The sequence below is a fragment of the Talpa occidentalis genome, unplaced genomic scaffold, assembly GCF_014898055.3.
Source record: "Talpa occidentalis isolate TD23 unplaced genomic scaffold, MPIMG_talOcc4v2.1, whole genome shotgun sequence".
Classification (NCBI taxonomy): Eukaryota; Metazoa; Chordata; class Mammalia; order Eulipotyphla; family Talpidae; genus Talpa; species Talpa occidentalis.
The window spans coordinates 4,191,451-4,214,922 of record NW_026555331.1 but is presented as its reverse complement, the minus strand read 5'-3'; the positions used below and the strand labels follow the sequence as shown (position 1 = coordinate 4,214,922).

Sequence of the window (23,472 nt, the reverse complement as noted above, 5' to 3'; positions counted from 1 at the left end):
GCCTTCCCTGAGATGGGGCTGCAGGGCTGGTCAGCACTGCCCTCGCACCTTGCCAGGGGCACTGTGTGTGGTCCTGAAGAACTTCAGGAACACGGGGACAGTACAGGTGACAAGACGGTGGCATGGACAAGTGTAGGAGCAGAGGAGGTGAGTGGAGTGGGCAGGACAGAAAGTCACATGAAATACATATCAGGAAGTCAACAAAAACATGTGAACCCTGGTATTTTTCTGGGGACTGGGATGCATTCGACATATTTAGTAAACACAGGACAGAGCAGAGCTATTGAGCAAAACTGTTCTCCTGTATTTTCACAACTAAAAAGGACTCTGTTTGAGCGGATGCAGTGGGTCAGCCGCCCTCCACCAGCTCTGTGGTCCCGGCACGTCACGCGCTCTCGGAGCGTCAGGATCCTTCCCGCTCAGAATCTCGGTGGTGCAAGACTGAGACCACTGGCTTACTCCCAATTAATTCAGAGTTAAGAAGTCTCTCCATGTCTCAGAGGCAGAACCGGGTCTAAAACTTAGGTCTTAGACTAGATTTAGATTCAGGTCTCTTTCTACTGCATTTTGGTCTCACAAAGCAGAATTAAGAGAAACGAGAAGATGAAGAATGTAGACCAAGTAAAAACAGTTGGAAAGGACCTACTGACTAGAAATACATAACAGTTCAAAACTGAACCCAAATCTGTTTAGCTACATGGTGGCAACTACCTGTTGTAGTTGAAAAGACTTTTTTTTTTTTTTTACAGTGTTTTGATTGTAAAGCTATGATCAGGACATCACGTGTGTGTGCAGGCTGTGCAAAGGTGGTAGGAAGACGCACCTGTGGGGACATCTGTGTGAGGGACATCCCCGTGCTCATCAGGGCACCAGCTCAAATTGCTGGGCCCCGTTGTACTTCCCGCGGCTGCAGGAGCGGTGGGACGGGAAGAAGCTGCTAACAGCTCTGTGGAGAGAAGATGCTGTGGAGCTGACTGTGGTGATGGCTGCACTACTGTGACTCTACTGGACCAAAAAAGGCCCCTGCAGTGTAGACTGGGAAAGCAATTTTTCATAATGTGTTTTATTTCAATAATGCGATTATTAAATAACTTTAAAAAACCACTAATCTAGTTTGGAGGGCAGTTTGAGGCAAATGAATGTTCTTTCTTGAAAGTGTGGGAAACATGCTGTTCTGTGGCTGACCTCGGCGGGCTTGTGGGCTGCCCCATGCCACGCTCGGCCTGGGGCAAGCCTGGCCCAGAAGCTCAGAGAGCAAAGTGAGTGGAGCCGGACCCGGCCCTCGAGTAGCTACCTCTGCCTTTTGGTTTCTGAGTGCACTGTACTGGCTGACATGAGATCTGGACGAAGAGCAAGGGCTCACGGGCAGAGCAGGGGCAGTGTGAAGAGGAGCACCCGGCAGGCGCCCAAGTGTGTGGCCGGTGACTTACTGGGCTCATGTACACGCCTTGGTGCACATCTCCAAATTGGCCTTCGCCGATACACCGTCCGAGTTCTATTCTCTCTCTTTGGATCTCATAATCCCTGGCTGCAAAACATGATCCACACATCAAGAAATACCAGAGTACAATACCAGAGTACAAATGCAGAAATGACACTGACACATTTCATGAGTAAAAATTTCATTGGTGGCACATCATTCTATGAATATGTTTTAAACAGTGGAATTCTCTTAAACAGTATTTAAAAAATAATTTATGGAACTGTTATTGCCTTGGTGGATCTAACAAAATGATGAGTTTTATTAAAGGTATATTTTTTCCATAATTTTGAATGTCTGGTTTAGTTTATATCTATCTGATAGTCAGTCTAAGTAATTTCTTCAAGTATTAAATTGTATGCTGAGTTAATAAGCTCTACTAGATCAGGCATTAATATATAAAGGCTAAAAAAAGTAATTTAAAGCAATTATTTTATAAAGTTTATAAAATACGGTTGTCAAAACAACTGTGTCACGAATGACTTTATCTTTGAAAAGTTTAAGAGCGTTCCACTTCATTATAATCCTATCTCTATATTATTTATGGAGCTAAAAGAGTTTAAAGAGGTAGATTCTAAAAACTAATTTCAGAATCAGATGACTTGGGATCAAGGTTGAACAAATCACATAATAAATGATGAACATTTTTTAATTTTTAAGAGTATTTGTTTCAAATCAATTACTGTGTTAAATTGTGATTTACACAAAACCAATTATTTAGCAGGTTGCTGAGGCTCATGGAAAGAAAATACCCAGTAGGAAATTAGTAGATTAAATTCCAATTTGATTAACTACTTGGTATTTTGATTTTTTCCAGTCAAGAGACATCTCCCACAGTCCATCTGTGTCCGTTCCACCAGTGCGGCCACCAGTGGACTAAAACAATAGCCAAATATTTGCAACTTTCTCCTTGGCTTATCAAATTATAAATCATACAGAAAATCTAGCCAAATTTTAGATAGTTATTTTCCTCTTTAAAATCACTTTAGCTAGTAGTTCATTGATTTCACAGCATGAGTAAACCAATGAAAAGTAGTTTAAAAATAAAAGTTAACTGAAAACGGAAACATCCCGTATCATTCCACAAGTTGCGATTGCAAGCAAATGCAGTTATTTTAAAGGAATCCTGTTACCTTCATCTATTCCATAGCTTTCTGTATTGCAATTAAGAGAGAAAAAAATTGAAGACCTTGCTTAGAAATAACTAATAGCAATCAGGGTTACATTACAACAACAAAGTTGGAGAGTACATTTCAATGTTTTGTTAAATATTTTAAAGATGAATATGGGTAAAGAAATAGGACTAAGCATAAGTAAAAGCTAAATATCCTCACGTTAATTCAATGTTAGGCAAACAATGCTCCAAATATCCTCTTACAGATCCCTAAACGAGACTCACTTTTGTGGGGTCTGGACAAAAGTTAGTCATACTGGACCTTTTCTAATCAACCTGAATAATAAACAGGCATTTGGATATTCTTTAGGGATGGACAAATGACTAAATGTCTAACAAAGAACTTAAGCCTAAACCTGAACATTTTTTCAAACTGCCACTGCAAGTCAAAATGCACGCACTCGGAACGCACGCACTCGGAACGCATGCACAATCTCCAGCGCAGGAGCCCTAGGAAGGGAGTGGGGTCCCTGGAATGGCCTGCAGGAGGGGCGGGTGGCTTCTCTTTATTTCAATACTATCTCCTCAACGTATAGAAATCCAATGAGAGCATCTTTTAAAACAATTACACTACAGGATAAAGAACCGGAAACATTGCTGATACAAGTATGACTCTGCTGACGTCAGGACAACAGATGCTGAATCAGTCGGGTTTCTGCGGCTGTCAGGTGGAGTCTGAACTGAGCATCTTTAAGAGGTAGCTTCAAAATTTTTTTATATGAATGAAAATTTCAAGGGCTTCTCCAGTTCACAATCTGGGACTACATTCTCCAACATGAGGCACGGGGCCCCAAAGCCGCCTCATTCCACGGAGAGGGGAAGAATTAGGAGTTTCCAGGCTTCAGGAAGGTCAAGGTCGCCTAGAATTGGCACTCCCTCCCCAGCCCACACCACCCTGCATGTGGGAAGCTCTCCATGCTGGCCAGTCAGGACTATGAAGACCCACAGAGTTGACGGGGAAAGGCTAGTCGCTAAATACGCATGCTCCAGAAAATCAAGTGTGTGTGCGCGTGCGCGCGTATTTAAGTTTAAATGATGATGCAAATTTTCTACAGAGAGGAAATACTTGAATCAATAAATACTGTTGGCCTCCCTGGTGGCGCAAGGGGTAAAGCACCGCACTATGAAGCAATCTGCAGACTCTGCAGCACGACGAGTTCGATCCCCTGGCGGCCAGAGAGGAAACCACATGGCGAAGCAGACCTCTCCTGTCTCGCCCGCTGCTCCCCTCAAGAGTGTATTTCAGTCCGTCTGTTCTGTTCCCCACTCTGTCTCTAGTGAATCCTTTCCCCGCCCCCGCACATCTCTGGCCTGTACCTAGCTCTTGTATGCATAAATAAATCAATCTTTAAAAAAAATATCATTATCATAGAACCAGAAAACAAAATTACAAAAAGCTATAACTAAACTCACTCACAGACTCTTGAGTGTCAGGCTGCTGACCTCAGAGGGGCACATCTGACACTGAACTCTGAAGGTTGAACACAATGTTTCTGTTACGCTCTCAGTAAGGCATAAAAGACAGTCCCGAAAGAAAGAAACAGCTAACATTTTAAAAGTGAAATATTCAGAAGCTAAATATCTGTCGCGCGTGCACGGGCGCAGCCGGCAGCCTACTCACTCGAGGGCATGGTGTACGTATCTTCTTCGTCTATGATCTCGGCGTAATCGTCGGTTTCTGCGGGAGAGGAAAGAGATATGTTGGAAGAGGTTAAATATGTGACCTCCTGGCCTTCGTAGAATTTGAAAAGGCAAAATGATCTGCCTAAACCCCTTAGTATGGCTGACATATTCTTAGAACACTATTACTCAATTTTTGCTCCCACATGACTCATTTATAGAAATACAAGTGACATCACGATCCGGTCAGTATTTACAATACATGACTTGCTTCTCAGGCAGCTAACAGAAAGCCCTTGTGGAAACTGAAAGACACAAAACAACTACATGTCTGACTCAGATCCACCCTCTGTCCTGACCATGACCCCCTCGCTGCACCCAGCGCAGGCTTAGACCACACTGCTGTTCACTGGGATTCCCCAAACAAGACTGGTGCCTCCAAAACACAGGCCTCGGCAGGCAGAGGGCGATGTTATTTGCAGCTAGGCTCCAGGGCATGATCAGACGTTCTCCTTGAGAACACAACAACGGCAGCTGATCTCTGAGGAGACAGCCCACACTGACTGGCCTCATCTGTGCAGGGTGAAGCCGGCCCAGGCAGCGATGGCGCATCACACTCCACTCAGGTATCTCAAGAGTCTGCCGGGTAAAAGATCTACCAAGGAGGATCAACGGAGAGCAAGCTGCACGTTCAAGTGACTTAGTTTCTGAGATAAAGTCAGGGAGCTCCAACTATTCCTTCCAGTAACACAGCAACTTAGAAACCTAGTGCTGTGTCAGCGGGGAAGCCATCTGAGGACGGTCCCGTAGGTCGGGTCTGTTTTTCTTTCTGGAAAGGGGAAAACCTTTAGCTGCTCTGTGCCTAAAGACTCAAACTGTGACCCCTAATGGATGCAGGGCTTCGGAGCTGCTTCAGGAGAGAGCTCTCTTCAAATCTTCCTGGCAGCTACCTTTAACCCCGCGAACTAAAGGCTCAAAGTCCTTTCCTCTGTGCTGCCACCTTACCTCCTTCGGGTAGTAACACTACAGAGCCAGAGGAAACAGAGGGGGTGGGGCTCTCCGCCCGAGGGCGCCTGCTGTGCGGTGGCAGACGTCAGTCCCAAGTCACTGGAGGGACCCAACTCTTAATTTGTCACCATCAGTAAAGTGATTAAAGTTTCAGCTGGCAGAGCGTAACCAGTAAATCAAGTCTCCTTAAGAACATTTCGTGTCTATTCATTAGTCCTGTAGGAAAGGTGGATGTTCATTATTCTTTACATGTTTATAACTAATACTACTCAGAGGATTAAAGGAAACACCTTGCTCGACCCCAAACCCACCTTCCTTCACGTCTCTATTTCTCTCTCAGTGATTACTAAGGACGGTGAACTGGCATGCTCTGGACCTACTGCTCTGCTCCTGCACAGGAGGACTGTCAGGAGACATCATCCCACCATCACAGACCATGTGACTTGCCATCAGGGACCACAGGAAGCTACCGAGGGGCAGGGAAGCAACAGGACGAGGTGGGGAAGGCAGCACCTGACAGCTAAGAGGAGAGTAGCCGCGCCGGTGGCACAGCCAGCAGCTGCCCACCTCCTGGCTCTGAGATGTCACCAGTTCAGCTTCCAGCGGCCACCCTCAGCAAGCACAGCCAAGGGCGAGCATGGCTACCATCTGCCCTGCCTCCTGCCTGCTTTCACGTAGAGCACACACCTCTGCAAGCAGCCCCGTGAGCAGCTCGGACCTCTCCCACCCCTGTCGCCTACTTCCAGAACTGCTCAAGCACCTTCAACATCACTGCTCTTGGCTCTGGGCCAAGACCTTATGGCCAGCCTGGCAGGCCTGCCTGGCAAGGCCTCCTTGGCTAATGGTGCCCACCGACTTGAAGAGGGGCATGAAAGCACCCTCACAGCAAGGCAGGCATCCCCGAGGGCTCACCAGGCCTACATCTCATGCTGGCACAGAGCCAGCGTCACCAACCAGGGGCCCTCCTTGAAGGGATTTATTTGTACTCGACCTCCGCTACTCTGACACCATCAACTGTCTCTCTCCCTCAGCACCCATCCCTACCCTCACCCGCCATGCCTTTATCTTCTGTCTGCCCCCACTCCATGGGCAGCCTCCCCTGCCTGTCTACTTCCATTTTCTCAGCATCCAAAACTGGGCCTGGCAGAGAAATGCTGTGCAAGAACTTGCTAACAAAGAGTATACGGGTAGGCATCAACACAGCAGGGGACGCCAGCTGTGCAGGCCACCAGCAGCAGGACAGGGCCTCGCCTGCACTGGGGGAACCTGCTGGAAGCCACCTGGCCTGGCTGCAACAGTGCCCTCACGTGTGGGGTTGTTATGAGGATTACAGGAGATGCACATGAAGCTGAGACATGTGCACATGTCGGGTGACACAAACAGGCCATGGCCGCCTGTGACCTGCCTTCTTCAGAGAGCCCCGGCAGGCGCTGGTGCTGGGGTCCCGGGTGCCACGAGGCTTGCTCGCCCTCCTAGCTTGATTCCTCTTATAAAACCCTTAGGAGACACCTACTCTACAGCAATTCTGAAACGGCTGGTATGTCTTGGGATGGTGCCCAAGGTAACTGGACCTGTTCTGGTGGATTCAGACACAGGCAGCCTCTGGCTGCTTTCTCTGGAAGCCGTGTGAATTCAGCATGGAGTTCTCAGGCGTGGACCGAGCACTCTGGGCACTGCTCAGAAGGCACCTACGTGCAGAGTGTGCTTGCGAGGGAAGGTGGGCGGGCCTGTGTCCTTCCGGAGACAGCCCAGGAAGGGAAGCAAGGCCGCTCAGGGCATGTGGACCTAGGGCATGTCTCTGACCACCATACTGGCATGCCGACCCTGGCACGTGCCTCTGCGAAGTCCTGACATTGACTGGGCTCTGATTTCCTTTTCTGGCATCCCAGGCCACGTTAGGGCACTGACGTGAAATATGCTTTCACACACCCAAGAGCCCCTGAAGAACTGTAGTCCCGCCTGAAACTGCCTGGGCTAACCAACGGCACGATGGAAAATAAAATAAAAGGCAAAAAGGAAACAGGCTTAAAGATTTGGCCACAAAAATAGGAAGCATGGCCAGGGTCCGCACACGCTGGTGGTAACACGTCGAGGGCTGACCACAGGCAGTTATGCCCTTTAATCTCCAGAGAGATCTGAACATGTGGGACTAGTATTATCACCTGTTTCACAGGCAGGAAACTGAGGCACCAGGAAGACCTATCGATGCTCAAGGCCCCAGCGCCCACCAGAGGCAGCTGGCATTCAGAGCACCGTGCCTCACCCTGCTGAGTCTCTAGTGACCAGGTGCCCTTGGCCTGCGGATATGCTGGGTCAGTTCTGCTCCAGGGGTGCTCACAGGAAGGTTCCTTGGGGCCTGCACACTTGGGAGAGAGCTTCACGGTGCCTGGACCATGAGTCAAGTATTTCAAAATAGACATTAAGAGATCGGAGCCTTCTAGACCCCTGGGTATGGTGCAGTCAGGATGGTTGTCATCACGGTGTATGTTGAAATAAACAGTAAGAGAAGAGGAACTGACAGCTCAGAAATTAGCAGAAAAGCGCCCACTTGAAAGCAAGGGGCCGTGGCGCAGCAAGCACCATGGGAGGGAGGATGGACAATGCAGGGGCTCACGCCGTGGCTCAGCAGAGCCCAGCCTCCGGGGTCGTGGGGGGCTGGGCCTGGTGTGGGGGTGCGTCAGTGGGCGATGGACACTGACGCTGGGCAGGACAAGATCCTCGTGGCCTTGGGACTGTCACAACTCTCCATGCCCTGGTGTCACCTGAGCCTCCGCTTGGACACCTGCAGCTCTCACAACATGAACCCCTGACAGGCCTCCCTGCTGCCCCCGGGAAGCCTGCACGAGCATGGGGCTACAGGGTCATGACTGCAGTGACGGCCCGTGAGGTAATTAGGGAACCCTCGTCAGACTGGGGGATGCCGAGGCACCCTGAGCCTGGGCAGTGGGGCGCAGGCCAGCAAGGACGCCGCTTGCTCTTCACTGCTACCTCGTTTCGTGGTCCCGACCGGGGCCAGCAAACCTGCCCTGTGAAAGGTGACAGGAAGTATCTTACTCTGCCGGCCAGAAGGCAGCGGGCAAGCAGCCCCGGGCACCCTGCAAGGGCGTGGCCGTGCCCCCACTCACGGGCACCGATGCCTGAGTATGGCTTGGTTTAAAGTCCCCAAACACTGAGAAATGGAACGACCGTTCTTGGCCCGTGGGCCCTTGACCTAGACTAAGAGCTGCGACCTGTGGGCTCGGCTTACCCGCTGGCGAAGTGGGGAGAGCCACACTGTCCTGGTGGTGCTGAGAAAGCCCAGCGTGGGAAATGCAGAAAGTGTTTTCATTACGTGAACAACATGGTGACGGCCACTGTCTGCGAATGTTCGAGAGCTGCTCTCTGGCTGTAATCCTCACAACAACCACGAGCCCCGGGCAGACGCCGGTGACATTCCTGTCACTGCTGGGGGACCCAGGGGCGCTGGCAACGTGCAGGCATGCGGGGCAGGGGCCTGACCTGCTCCCACCCAGGACGCGGCTTCGGATCAGAGCTCAAGCCGCCAGGTGAACGCGCGCCGCCACCGCGCTGCCCCTTCTGCTCACACTATCGCGCCGCCTCGGACGCCAACACCGCCGCGCCTGCAGGAAAGGCTCTCCCGTCATCCTGGGGGGGTGTGACCGCCTCTAGCTGATAAAATCCTCCTCAATTCTTCAATATTAAAGACAACGAAGCCTCCTGCAGGCAGCACACGAAGCAAGCGGGCAACAGGAAACATGAACCGCGATGTTTAAACTTCTGGTTTTACCGAGTAAACCAGACTGCCTGAAAAATAAGTGATCACTATTGCTGACATCTGATTACTGTAGCTTGCGTGACTCTTAAAATGACTTTCACCCTTTCCTTCCCACCACCTCACTCCCAAGCTGGCCGTCAGCGGGGCCAGCATCCCGCGCCCGTGCAGCTCTGACATTTACCGTGGGACCAACCTTGAAACACCATGACGTTTTAATAATGAGCCCTAGCAAGTCCACTACAGATGTTCGCAGCCCAGACTTCCCACTGAGCTGTGACGTGGGCCCGAGAGCCCCCTCCCCGTGCGGAAGCCCAGGCAATGCTGAGGAGCTCAACTGCCACGCGAGCATTTCTCACACCTGGTCTGTCGGGCCAAAACCACATGTTGCCTTTCATTAAACAGTGAACAACATTTACATCAATACATAAATCATCTCAGAGCAGTAACACAAATGTGAAAATAAATATTACCGTCCCCACTAATTTCATCTGCAGATCCAGGTGGCATGCAAAGAGAGGGCAGCGGGAGCAGAGGGAAGGAGAGAGGTGGGGGGGGGAGAGAGGGAGAACACACTATTAAAATGACAAGTAAACCAAAGTATAAGGAAAACAAAACATTCCCCCCCAGATCTAAGCCCCGGCACCGAAGGCAGCAGCGTGTGGGTGAGGAGCCTTGCCAAGCGGGCAGCGGGCAGTGGCGTCTCTGGAGGAGGGACTCCTGCTGCGGGGAGCATAGCAACGAGGGCCTCTGCCCTCCCTCTGAGGGAGTCTGTATCCTCTGATATAAGAGCCAGGAGCTTCTTGGGCTGCCGGGAGCATGCCTCGGCGCCCTCCCGGCAGGCCGCTGGTTCTGAGTGGCAGGGCGGTGTGGGAGCCGGGGCATGGGCCAGAGGAGCACAGGCCCCACGCTCCGCTGACCGGTGCCCCCAGCGTGGACAGTGCTGGGAGAAAGGAGCGTCTGACTGCAGCTAATCATCTGTGCGTCCCTAGAACCCCCGCTCCTGCCCGCCTCTCCTCTGCAGACACCCCGCTCCTGCCCGCCCCCCCGCCCCCACCCCCATGCCGCGGCATGCTCCGGGAGGGAGCCCGCAGTGCCACGCCGCGGCGCCTGCTGTCCCGAGGTAAGACTAAAACGCCGCGAGTCAAGTGGGAAGCCACTTCGTGCCTGTCATGCATTTGAAAACCAACCGACGGGCAACGTCTGGTATCAAGAGAGCAGCCCGTGGGCAGCCAGACGGGAGCCCTGGCGCGGGCACATTCGCTGCTCAGCGCGCTGCAAGCATCGGGTTAGAGCCGCTGCCGGGGGCGCGCTGTCCACAAGACCCTGGGAGAAAGGTGCAGTACCCGCAGAAGGCGCCTCGTGGGAGCAGAAGACCAGGGGGAGGAAGCGCCTAGCTTTCTTAACTTTGTGTTGGCAGTGACTGACTCCTTCATAAAGAGGCAGAGGAGGAAAGAGAAAAACAGAAAGAAATTATTTCAATACAACAAAACTTACTTTACATTTTAAGGCATCTCTAATAAAAACAAGCAAAAATTGCAATGGCTTCATGGGACCGCCCGTACACTTCGTCTGGCCGACTCGGGCTCTAAGAGACACGCGTTTCCACAGTGCCATCCCCTCTTCGGGCCAAGACGAGCACCAGACACGGGGACTTTTCGCAGGACACCCCGCTCCGCAGAGCCCGCCGTGCGCAGGCACACGTACTTTCACAAATAGCAGAACTGAAACCAAGTGAAACGAAACACAAAACAGAGACCAATAAATAAGTCAAGATTCTGCGGAACAGCCAACACTCAACCACACGGGGAATTGCAGACACCTCGCAAATGCTGACTCGAGAAAGCCGTCTGCGCGACCTCCCGAGCCACCGGCAAGGACACGGGGACAAGGACGTGAGGTGCGTGCTTTAAATAAATGGCCGAAGCAGCCGGCCCTGAGGCGTCTGAGCACCCCGCGCCCGTGCCCTCTGCCTCTGCAGCCGCTCTCCACACCAGGGCACGCGCACACGCCGCGGAGCCGCAGCACTCGCGCCACGGGGTGCAGAGCCCTGGCGGAGCAGCGCAGCGCCTGTGACAGTGGACGCGGCCGGCATGAGAAGGTGCCCGCAGACCCACAGGGCAGCACAGCTGCAGGCCCGGGCAGCGCTCAGTCAGACCAGCACAGGCCCTGTCAGCATGTCAGGAGCAGAGAAAGAACGAGACACGGCTGGCGACGCCTCCGGACGGCACCTGACAACGCTCCCTTCCCGCCCGGCTGCCCGCTGGGGGCTGGTGGCAGAGACCACCGAGGGAACCGCCGGGCTGGATGGAGCCCGGGGCAGGCGGGGTGGGCATCATGGGGTGCAGAAAGCGCTCCCCTCGGTGACGCTGTGGCAGCTGCAGTCCCTGGTCATGGGGTCCAGCCTCAAATAGCCACGAGTACAGGCACACCGCACCCACAGCCGGGCCCCCTGCGGCTCCAGGAAGCACGCAGTGAGGACAAGGGAGTTTGTAATAAATTAAAAAATCTACCAACATAGTGACTCGCCATAGTCTGCTATTCTCACAGCCGCCCTTACGTGGAATTATGGACAGTCCCTGGCCCCAAAGGCCTCGGGCAACCAGAAGAAAGGGAGCACCACTGCCGAGGAGCGGGAGGTCGGCGCCAAGTGAGCGCCGCGCGACACACTCCTCAGGCACCAGAGCCGCGGGAGAGGAGGCGCTGGTGGTAAGACTGGCGTGCAGAGGAGAACCTGGAGGGGAGACAACAGCTTGGGGGCTGGTGTAACGAGGGCGCGAACCACGGTGAGAGCCGAGGGGCTGCTGAGAATGGCAGGAGAGGGCCAAGCCCTCAGTCCCGGGTAATAAGGGAGGTGGGGGTGAGGGACAGGAGCACAGGAGGCGGGAGGGAGGCGACGAGCAGGCACCCAGAGGACGGGGCAGCGACAGCTCTTCCGGAAGGGGGATAGAGCTCAAAGGGCGGGGTGGGGAGCCATGGGCGCTGGCCCTCTTGGGCATGTCACTTAACAAAAGAGGGAGCATTTCAGCACCATGGACTCCACGGGTTTTCCTCAACTCTGGGAGAAAACAGAGAGGATAGGTGCGTGAGTAAGCGCCCCCAGAGGGGAAAGAGTGCGGGGTGTGCTGGTGGAGGTAGGGTGGGGCGTCTGGAGACTCGCTTCCTTTCTCCGGCACACACCTGTCCATGCCTGGCCAGGGGCAGCGGCTGCTTGTGGCTCAGTCTCCTCACACCGGAGGCCGCTGGAGTGGCGCTTCGGGAAGCCAGGCCTGGGAAAGTGGCCTTGACACCAGCGCTCACCACTGAGTGCCCACATAAGCAGTCAGCTGCACGATTTGAATGAATTATGTCATAAAGCTTATGATTTACAGAAATTAACGTAGTACTTACTAGGTGACAAGAGTCTAAAACACTTCTTAAAATTCCTAAAAGCCAGGGCTTAAGTCAAACTCTTGGCAGCAGAGTGAGTCTGAGCATCATTAAAATCGAAGCTAGGATGGAAATCAGACAAGAGAGATTTTCGAACTCCAGGTCAGGGCTGACTTCGGAAAGCGAGCACAACGAGGGAAGGAATTGGTGCCCTCTGTCCCCATTAGCTAAGGTAGTCTACGATGCAGCCCCTGCCCTCCTGGGGACATATCACCCACACCCTGCTCAAGCACCTGTCCCCAAACCATGACCTCTGCACCCCACACCCAGAGACCCCTTCAGTGCCAGTCCAGGCCGCTCCATTCTCAGTGATGGGCTCCACAAAAAAAAACATTTCCAAAAAACTTAGTAATTAAATGGCTCAAAAATTGCTTTAGGCCTTTAACAAATGGCCCAGGCAAATGTACTGTTTCATTCTATTTTTTTTTGTTTGTTTGTTTATACATGCACTGGGTACAGTCAGAAGCACGGGAGGGTGAGAGAATTCACCAGAGCCAGAGCGGGGAGCAGAGCAGGCAGAAGGACCGAAGCACACTGCTGAGGGGAGCAGCGGGCGGCAGGAGAGGTCTGCGCGCCATGTGGGACCCTCCTCTGGTGGCCGGGGAGCAGCCGGGGATCGAACCGGCGCTGCAGAGGCTGCGGGCAGCTTCGCAACCCAGCGCTCAACTGCTGCGCCACCGGGGAGGCCCTGTTTCATTCTATTTTTAAAAATCTGCTCCCCTTGGGGCCTCCCCTGGTGGCGCAGGTTGAGCGCTGCCGCGCTGTGAAGCTGTCTGCAGCCTCTGTAGCGCTGGTTTGATCCCGGCCGGCCGGCGAGGGTTCCACATGGCACAGCAGACCTCTCCTGTCGCGCCTGCTGCTCCCCTCAGCAGTGTATTTCATCAGTCTGCCTGTTCTGTTCCCCGCTCTGTCTCTGATGAATCCTCTCCTATGCATCTGGCCTGTACCCCGGTTCTTGTATAGATCTTTAAAAAAAAAAAAAATCTGTTCCCCTTGCATGCATTTGTGTATAGAAACCTCGTCTGGATGTGCAGCATCAGCTGTGACCAGGCTTACTGGCTGTCCTGACCACCTGTTCGGCCGATCCTAGCTGAGAAGAGGAAGTTGCTGGCTATGCCAGCCAGTGCCCATCAAGGGCTCTGATGTCACCCAGACCCTCCCTCTCCTGCTGGTGAGCTCTGCACCCCGAGAAAATGCCTCCAAGGAAAGCATGCAGAGTGGGCCCGCACAGAGAGCTGCCAGGCCGAGTAGGGGACTCTGGCGGCCCTCAGGGGCCCTGCCCTCTCCCTCCCGCTCCACTGCCCTCAGAGAGTCCTCCAAGTTGCAGCGTGTCTTCATGCCTTGCTCAGGCATTCATCAACTCCTTTACAATAATCACTATTTATCTCCTAGACGATACACAAAAAGTATGCTTTTGCCTATGATTGGGGTCACGGTCTAGAGGATAAGGTGGCTTCTAGAATAGTTACACCCATTCAAAGACCATCTGTCACAGAAACTCAATGCTGGGAGGACTAGAGGACTCCCAGAAGAGTCCTGGAGTAGTCAGGGAAGGCTTCCAGGAGGTGACAGCATCTAAACCCAGCCTTGAAGGCCAGGTAAGACCTTTTTAGTTGTGAAAGGAAACGGGAGTCAGACAAGGCTCCGTCTCCACTTCCCAAAGTGTGTGTTCATGTGACCGGGGCCAACTCCCTGGAACTGGTCCTGAAGGGCACTACAGCCAGAGGGCAGTGAGGCTTGCGTACCAGCCCAGCGCCATCCTGTCCACGCCAGGTGATAACGAGCAGGCTTGTTTACCTCTGGGAATTTTTTCCTGTGCGTGGTGAGGTGCAGGTGTTAAAAGCCACACGGCAGCTGTGGGGTGAGCACAGCGACGCTGCAGCCGCACTCGCACACCGGTCACCTCCCAGAGCGCCAGCTCCGCCTGGCCCAGCATGGGCCAGCCAGCCCCGCAGCCACCTCCACTCCAGTTAGTCGCCCACACATCATCTGCTCTCGCGACCCCAATTTTAAATATGGCCCTCCCTCCCCTAGCCCTCCATTTACCTGTTTTACTTTAATCCAGTTCTGCCTGCCTCCTCACAGAATGTCCACTCCATCAAGGAAGGGACTCCCTGGGCTCACTGTTAAACTCCAGCATCTAGGACAGTGCCTGGCACACAGTGGCTGAACTCGCATTAAGATGGGAAATGCAAACCATGCTCCACCTTGCAGGGCTTGCCAGACGAGATCAAGGGAAGCAGTGGCGGAGGCCTGGGGTCGGCGCCACTGGCTGAGATGGCGCCGGCCCTCGGTGGCCACTCCGCAGCTGCAGGGTCGTGGGTACACATGGGTGCTGGGGCCAGCGGGAGGATGTCTTCTGACTGTCTTTGTGGAGATAACAACACACCATGCTGTTCCGTCCCGATGAGATGTGCAAGCAGTAGGTGGGGAGTCTAAGCATTGACAGGAACCCGGGACAAGTTCCTGGCCCTGTCACCCCGCAGTCCCGGACGGGGAGTGTCCTCCTCTGCCTGGAAAGGGCCGGAGCACCAGCCCACATGAAGGAAGGCTGGAAAGGCTCTGAGGATGGAATGGCTGGTGCAGAGCTAGAGGTGAGACAGTGGCCTGGGCCACAGGCCTGGTTTCATTTGGCTAGGTCAGTGTGGAGTGAGGAGGGCTGGGAGGCTGAGCTGAAGGACCGTGCGTGCTCACCCCTGACAGACATGCCTATTTAAAGCACATAAAGGTGGCAGCAATCAAGGATGGGAAAGAGGTGGCATGAGGCGTGACTCTCTAGCTACTGGTAACAAGGAAGAAATAACGGAGATGCCTTGTAGGAGAACAGGCTAGGGGAGGCGAGACCCAGAGGCTTGACCACAACTTGCTAAAAACCTGAGGCTTGGGGACTCCCTGGGGGCGCAGGGGTTAAGTCTCAGCACCATCAAGCTATCGGTAGCCACTGCAGCACAAGTTCGATCCCCGGCCAGGGAGATGACCCACATGGCACAGCAGACCTCTCCTGTCTCCCCGCTGCTCCCCTCAGCAGTGGTTTTTAGTGGATCTGCATGTTTTGCTCCCCACCCTGTCTCTGGTGAATCCTCTCACCCCTGCACCTCGGGCCTGCACCCCAGCTCTTATATGCATAAATAAATAAAAATGAATCTTTAAAAAAAAAATAAAAATTTCAAGCATAAATAAATAAATAAATAAATAAAAACCTGCAGGTCCGAGGATGCTGACTGAGAGGGACGAGGAAAATAGCAGAAGGCAGAAGAGTGGAACTCCTGTCAGGAACGGTGGATTCATGGTTGGCTGCAGAGCCCCACAGCACCAGCGCCTCTCTGGGGCCTCGCTTGCACAGCTGCTCCAGCCCCCAAAGAGACAGCAGCCACTAAGGAATCACTCCCGGCTAGCTCGCCTGTGCCATCCTTCGTCCAGCCAACACCCCCTTTTCTGCAGACTGCCGAGCACATCCTGGCCATGCTCGCCGGGTGGCCCTCTCTCCAGGCACATGACCAAATCTCTGTGGCTGGTTGGCATCTGCCAGACCTCCCATTCCAGAGGACTGAGCAAGGGAGTGGACAGCAAGTGCCAATGCTGGCTCTGCCCGTGCTAGGTCACTGCAGGGTCAGGAGTCCATCGGGGAAGTCGGCCAGTAAGCAGGAGGGCTGCTTATTTGAGACTATCTGGCAGGCGCAGCCGGCCCACATCTGACCTGTCCCACTGGACAGGCCCGTGCCCCAGCATCCCCTGAGCCAGGAACGGAGCCACATGAGCTGCCGCCCACATTCAGCACCCATGCGTCCCGGTCAGGGGCAGCTACAGACTGCTCTCGAGCGGGCTTGCAGGATGCTGGTGCACCATGAAGTCAAATGTGGACATCGGACACTGAATTCTAGTTATCAGTGAGGCAAGAGCACAAGACTAAATCTCAGGGAAAATCAATTCAAGGTAAATTAAGCTAAGAGGGCTTCGGTTTCCTCTACGTCAGAATGCCAGTCATACAAGCTATTAGGAAGCTACTGTTTTAGAAATGTAATTTATACGTCTCGAACAGCTCACAAGTGTGTCCGCAGGTGATGCGCACGCACGTGCATCTCTGTGTGTCTCAAACTTCGGTTCACAGAAAGTGCTTTCCCCTCCTCCCCTTCCCTCCACTCCCCACACTGTGCCGCAAGGGCATGAGGCACATGCATGCTGAACACAGCACGGAAGGCACAGCACGCTCCTCACGCCAGCCAACGGCGAAGATGGTGCCCAAGGCAGCATCTTAACTGCACTTTCAAGAAACAACACTCAAATGCCGTTTTACAGTAACTATAAAAGACAAAAACCATTTAAAAATGTTTTACATTCCTAACTTCAACAAACAAACAATACACAAAGTATATTCTGTTAACTTGTGCTGAATTGGAAAGACAAATGATTACTGGCAACTTTAAAAGTATAAGTTTTCACCTGACAATCGCTGCCACACGAAACTGAGGGATGACCCGGAGTCCCCGGCGCACGTGGGGTGACCCAGTGTCAGTGGGTACAGCTCATCTAGAAATCCATGAATCCCTTAAACCTACTGAATGATGGTGTGAAATCATGCAAGTTTGGGTAGTCTGAATCTTTGCTTCTGAAGGGCTATTCCAGAAAGAAGAGCAGCGACAGGAGCAGAGGCAGCAGAGGCCAGTGCACAGGACCCGGGCCTCGGGCGCCGCAGCCGCGGGGGCCCTTACCTGACACGGAGACGGCATGGGTCCGCACGCCCTGCTTCTCGCTGCTGGCCAGCCTGGAACACAGAGGACAAAACTGTGAGTGTCACCCCTCAGGGCCAAACAGCCGCCCTGCGCTCAAACCGGGAACCACCGAAAGCTTGGAAACTTCCACTGGAGACGATGCACTTTAAAACGGGGTGCCACTATCTGAGGCACTTACAATAAGCAGGCTGCTCTAATATTCTGAGGGTCAAGATGGACGTTAGAGCAAGATGGACACCTGAAGGGAAGCAGCTTGGGAGGTCAGGGCCTCGTGGAGTGCTGGTCAGGAGCCCTGACTTCAGGGGCCAGACTGCAGGGACTGCCCAGAGTCACCAAAGAGGGGGCAACAGCTAGAATTGACATTTCTAAGCCAGAACCTGAAGTGCTGTAACATGACTGGTCGCTTGTGGCTGCAGAGAGTATAAGAGCAGAACACCACACGTGCAGTTACCATCTGCAGCGAGGGAGGCAGGCTCCGTGCGCTGCTGCTGGGCCTCTGCCATGTCTCGGCAGACCCAGGGTCCCACACATTTACCCATGTAAAGTAAAATCTGGCCAAAAGACTTTGTGACTTAAAAAAAATAAAGTTCAGTTTAAAATTTCTGGAAAGCATGAAACAGGAAAAAGAAGCCCCTTAGTATTCAAATGCCAAAATGACTTTGGTCTTTTATGAAAGAAAACTTCCCAAACGCATAAGCATTTACTATTGAAATAGTGGCCAGAAATTAATTTTTTTAAAGATTTTTTTATTTTTATACAAGAGCTGGGGCACAGGCCAGAGGCATGGGAGGGTGAGAGAATTCACCAAAGACAGAGTGGGGAGCAGAAGGACTGAAGACACTGCTGAGGGGAGCAGTGGACTAGACAGGAGAGGTCTGCGGCACCAAATTTTACCACCCTGGAGTTTACACTAGGAAATAATACAGCTTACAACAGCATCTTTTTTGAGAACTAGAAACATTTAACATGAAACCATATAACCTCTGTGATTAGTGACACAATTACAGCTAAGGCCCTAGGCTGAGCTCTTCTCACTGAACTCGGCAACTACAGCAACTACACGCAATGTGGTATCTTCACTACGAAGGTCTGACTGCACCTGCTATCTGTCAAGCGGTCAGCTCCTCTCCCTGGCAGCTGGGGCTCACCCCTCAGGCCCAGGGCATGTTTCTAATGGGCGGTCACGTCCTCTGCTCTGAGTCCTGCTGCCCGTGCTGAGGTGCTCCCTCCGCAGTCTCGTGTCTGTGAGTGGCCTGAGTCACCCTCCTCCCAGCTGCGGTTCCACCTCTTTCCTGAGCAAGGATGGGGAAGCACCTGCAGCCTGTGACTCGTGGGTTCAGCTGCTCCGCTTGGCTCTCGTCACTCAGTTCTTCCGGCATTTGCCACTTCTGACCTGGTGACTTCACCCCTCACTCTCCCATCCGTGTTTTGCTGCTCACGGCCATCTCCAGAGCCTCCATGAAGGCAGACCCTGAGCTGGCCAGGCTCCAGCGGGCCCGCGGGACGCTCCCGTAGCTGCCGCATGCCGGGTCTGTGCACATGGCTCTGGCAACATTCCCCTCACACGCGCAGCTGTGGGCACTGACCATGTGCCAGAAGCCACCCAGGGCCAGGTTTACAAACACATGTGGTCTGACCATCCCAGAGGCCACAGGGGTAGTCACGGAGAGTGTGAGTACTGGGACGAAGCAGGAGGGAGGGGAAAATGCTTTCCAGGACAGGGACTAGGGGGATTGCCAGGACCTGAGAGGTGACAGGGCCCACCAAGGACAAGGGGCTGGAGGAAGGGTTTACAAAGGCCCAGCGGGGAATGAAAGGACTGTGCATTCCAGTAACTGAGGGGAGTTCAGGCAGCTAGAGCAGCGGGGAGCGTCTGGTGCTTGGGCGTGAGCTTGCAGGTGTGGGGTTTCCCCTCAGAGCCAGCTCGCGGTGGGGGGCTCTCCTGCTCCTCTCTCCCTCTGTGTCCTGCAGGGCCCGGCACAGTGGGCAAGTGGCTGGGAAGGTCAGGTAGGAGGGGTGCATGTCTGAGAGGCTGTTCCTCCAGGCTGTCCCTGAGCGTGTGTTGGGGCACCTGCAGGCGCCCCAGGGGCGGGCTTCCGTCAACCCTAAAGGGTAAGGGTAGCTGCACTGTGCCTGAAGTGTTTGGAAAAACAACCCGGTTCAGGCTGGTTTCCTGCTTTCCTTCTAAAGCCTAGAATGAGACCAGACCCCCCAAAACCCAGGAAGGGTTCTCTGATGCACTTCCTTGAGGGCACCACTCACCACCACAGGAACCGGGTGCACCCCCCCGCCCCCCGCCCTGGACTGGCCTGGTTTCCTCGGTACGCTGCCCCTTTGCTGGCCCTGAGCCTGCTGTGTAGCCCGTGGCTGTGATTCATCACAGCCGCAGCCACAGCTGATCAACCCGAGAATCGCTGAGCCTGCAGGGATCTTGGGGGCCTCAGCACAGAAGTTCACTGAAGCGCCCACATAGGCACGACCACAGCCAGAGCAGAGGGGAGGAGGGAAGGTGGTGCTGCAGGTAGCCAGGACGGGACACATGCAGGAGCCGCGCTGAAGAAGCCGCCGGGGCGGCCCTCTTCACCCGGTGGCCGTGCAGGGACAGGGGTTCTGTGCTTCTCTGGGGCGGAGGGCTCCCCTGTTGACTAACACAGCAGCTGAAGTCTAAGGGTTACATTCACTGTGTCCCCAGCTCGCAGCACTGGCTGAAAACAAGGACCACATCAGTGTCTGGGCCTCTCCGCTCAATTCCTTTAGCGTCGTCGCTCACTGACCTGCCACAGCACTTGGGCCGAGGAAACCATGAAGCTAAATCCCTTCTCCCAGTGCAACTGCCAGGATGGGCGCAGTTCTCAGGCTCTTGCCACGGCTCGTGAGGCCTGCACAGGGGTGTCTGAGGATCGGGCCTGCATACCCTCTCCCCTGGGGACCCAAAGGAGGAGCTGCCCTTGCAACTTCTGGATTAATCCTGAAGACTTAACAGGATTTATAATGATTTGCTTTCTTCCTGGACATGCTTGTTTTCTATGTCCCTAGCCCTAGGTGCGCAAGTCTCAACACTGTCAAGTGGACAACAAAGCAGATTTCCTCACAGCTGAGCTGAGCGACAGGATGTACAAAGCAATACTTACTTTGGTATTGATGGCAAAGCCCGTTCACCTTCTGGGGAAAGAAAAAGGAAAGAAACATCAGTTCCTTGGATTCCTTCTGCAAAGATTACACAGGTATCAGAGGAGAGGAAGTCTAGTCTGGTACTTTAGCGATACCCCCTTTAAGTTATTATAACACAGTCCTAGGTTTTCGGTTTTACTTTGGCCCACTTAGCAAACACAAACCGCCGTGAGCACACGCTGGACGGGAGAGCCCTGAGAGCCCTAAGAGAGGGAGGGTCTCTCGTGGCAAGGACCCTGGCCCGCATCTCTATCTCCGTGCACCCCCGCCCCGGACATCGGCATGTCCTTCCTCCCGTGAGGGCCCGTCTTGAGAATGAGTTGTCTGGTTCAAAGAGCTGAGAGAGCGTGAGGAGGCTTGGAGGGCCAGGACAGAGGCCAACGCTCTTCTGCGCCACAGCTTTAAAGTGCCCCTTTCTGGAAAGAAGCTTTGACATTCACTATGGATGCGGAGACCTCACTGTCCCCAGGCCTGGTCTCTGTGGCATCTTAGAAGCCGCAGTGTGTAGTGTGGTCACTGCCCCAACCCCCCACCCGAGATCTACTTGAGAACCACAAAACTAATCCTGCACGAATCTGCTCAGCTCTTTTCTCTGAGGAGAATTTCACTAAAATTGAAACACTGACATTAAACTCTCCAGTGAGAGACAGGTTACACAGTGTCCTTCAATCAGAGCCAAGGTCACGCAGCAATGCAGAAACTCATTTAGGACACTTGGCTTGTGGCTCCTACTCTGTATTCTACCCCAACAAATTCCACCTTCAAAGGCACCCTGTCAGCAACATGCACCACGGTCAGCAGAGCACACAACACCAGTCGCCTCCAGTGCACACGCAGAGCCCAGTCCTCACTGGCCACCGCTGGGCACCAAGCATACTCAGGACATGCTCACCCCGGGGCAGCCGTGACCCGAGGTGACAGTGGGAACACACACAGGATCAGTTAAAGCACCTGCCAGGCGAGCTGTCCACTGGCTATAGAAACACGCTTTTCATTTATTTGAAAGATATTTAAAGATATAAAATTAAAAATGCACATGTGCTCTTGTCCACGTATTTTTCTGACTACAATCCACTGAAAGTGATTTGGAGATATTATTTTAGTGAGGCAACGCAGCCCCGCACCTGGGGTTCTCCATGACAGCGTCACGGAGTAAGTATGTTGTGCTTTAGAATGAGGCCAGTGAGGCAACCGAGCTCAGTGATTCCATATTTGAAGACAAAATATCATACCATGTATCATACAATGTCCTCCACTGGGTTCTGATAACAAATATTTTCATTATGCTATTTTCATATGAATGAAGAACTTAATGCACCTCATTTTTTAAGGCTTAGTATCAAAATGTTTCTCCTGTGAGGAGCAGAAACACTCCACTAAGAGCTGACAGGAGAAGGCTCCGAGGATTTAAACTTGGAATGGCTCACTCAACGTTGAATATCTGAATTTTTTTTAATATGTACCAACAAACCGATAAAAAAAAAAATGCTCAGGTAAATTAGGATGAAATCAAAGAACTGACAGGCAATGTCACATTTAACACTTTCCACAAAACACTATGGTATTATAGCGTCACGTAACAAGGGGATTCTCCTCGTCGAAATAACGATTGTAAGGTACATTAAAGCATTAAATGAAAAAATAAGAGTTTAAAGCTAAGTTTTAACTGACCAGCCTTCAGACATTTATAAAAGCAACCTCATTACTACATTTCTCAGGAAGAAAGCTACAGAAACAAACACGCACTCTGCACTTTAGAAAGACACATGAGCGGGCATTAGGGTCTGGTCACCGGGCAAAAACACCCTGGCCCCAGCAGCTGTGTCCAGAGAGCGACACTCAGTCACCAGCCTCTTGGCTTATTTAGCTGTTTTCAGAGCTCAGATCACGATGCTGACTTTGAACAAAGGTTCCAATGATTCCTCTGCTTAACATTCCATCCCGCGCCGCACTACCTACCCATCGCCTTGCTCAAACTGTCCATGCAGAGCAAGGAGCCAGGGCGGCCCCTGCCGTGCAGAACGGGTGCAGGGCTACCTCGGCACCGTCCTGGGTGCCCCTCACTGGGACACACGCCGGCGGCCCTTCGGCTCCTTCAACTGTGACCAGTCCTGTCACAGAGGTGAAGGCGCCTGCCCGGAGCTAGCGGTGCCCCACGCTCCTGTGGCCCCAAGGGCATACCACCGAGCTGGCCTCATGCTCCTCTGACAGAGGAGGAATCTACAAGTCAAAGGTCATACCCCAGCAGCAGCGGCAAGTAACACCAGCAACGCTAGGCTTGTGGTGCTCTTTGCCGGGCACACTTTCAGGCCTCCTGTACTGCAGCCACTTACCTCTGCCTCCCATAGAAACCCACATGGTCCCGTGTCCCCTTCGACTGCCACGCCGATCCCACAGGAACTCTGAAGGGGCATAGCCCTGTCTCCAGGAGGCTGACTCATCTTTGGATTTTACATCATCACTCAGAACTAATTCCGTTCTTTGACTCTGCTAAGCTTTACAGATTTGCAAGAAAATGAGAGACTCTTGAATGTGAGTTGCACAGGACATAAAAAAAATTAAAAGCAAACCCAGGACATAATCCCAAAGTTTGCTTAAAAATAGCAATGGTAACCTAGAAAATACTCAGAAGTGAGTTGCTCACAACACAACAGCCTAAACACAGCCTGTTTTCTGAAAGCTCTGCTCAAACCCGGCGCTCAGGCTGTGGGCTGGGGTGCCGTGCCGGGCAAGCAAGGCTCTGGAGTCCCTGGCTGAGTCAGCCTCTGACTTTCACACTGGGCAGCTTTCTGAGAAGGAAGCAGGCTGCTGGGGGTGAGCTCAGCCCACAGGTCAGCGGGGTGCCTGACACAGCAGCAGCTCACCTTTCTGGGGCCTGATGATGAAGGACTGTGTGGCTCCATTCACCAGCCGGCAGTACCCGTCGATCAGATCGGCCATGTTCTCCGCGATGGTCAGCGACGGTGCCGTCACGGTCAGCGGCTAGAGGGGAAAGTCCAAGAGAGCCAGCATTGTTCACCCAGCAATCAAAGGGACAGCTGCACTATGACATCAGAGCTCCAGAAACACTCAAAAACAGAGAAGAGAG

General features: G+C 53.0%; 1 protein-coding gene across 7 annotated transcripts in view; it reads right to left on the bottom strand.

The window, feature by feature from the left end:
* The window catches only part of PTK2 (protein tyrosine kinase 2), a 165,346-nt gene that overhangs the window by 54,088 nt on the left and 87,786 nt on the right, over window positions 1-23,472 (bottom strand). For 4 of the 7 annotated variants that reach the window (XM_054691950.1, XM_054691951.1, XM_037499064.2 and 1 more), the window contains exons 11-16: window positions 23,249-23,366; window positions 20,345-20,375; window positions 17,193-17,245; window positions 4,276-4,332; window positions 2,614-2,634; window positions 1,431-1,528 (exon numbers count right to left, since the gene is read on the bottom strand). In XM_054691950.1, coding sequence (XP_054547925.1) covers window positions 1,431-1,528; window positions 2,614-2,634; window positions 4,276-4,332; window positions 17,193-17,245; window positions 20,345-20,375; window positions 23,249-23,366 — 378 coding nt within the window. Of the gene's footprint in view, window positions 1-1,430; window positions 1,529-2,613; window positions 2,635-4,275; window positions 4,333-9,527; window positions 9,546-10,400; window positions 10,485-17,192; window positions 17,246-20,344; window positions 20,376-23,248; window positions 23,367-23,472 lie in introns of all 7 variants that reach the window. The other 3 variants (XM_054691952.1, XM_037499217.2, XM_037499500.2) reach the window with 2 other exon arrangements.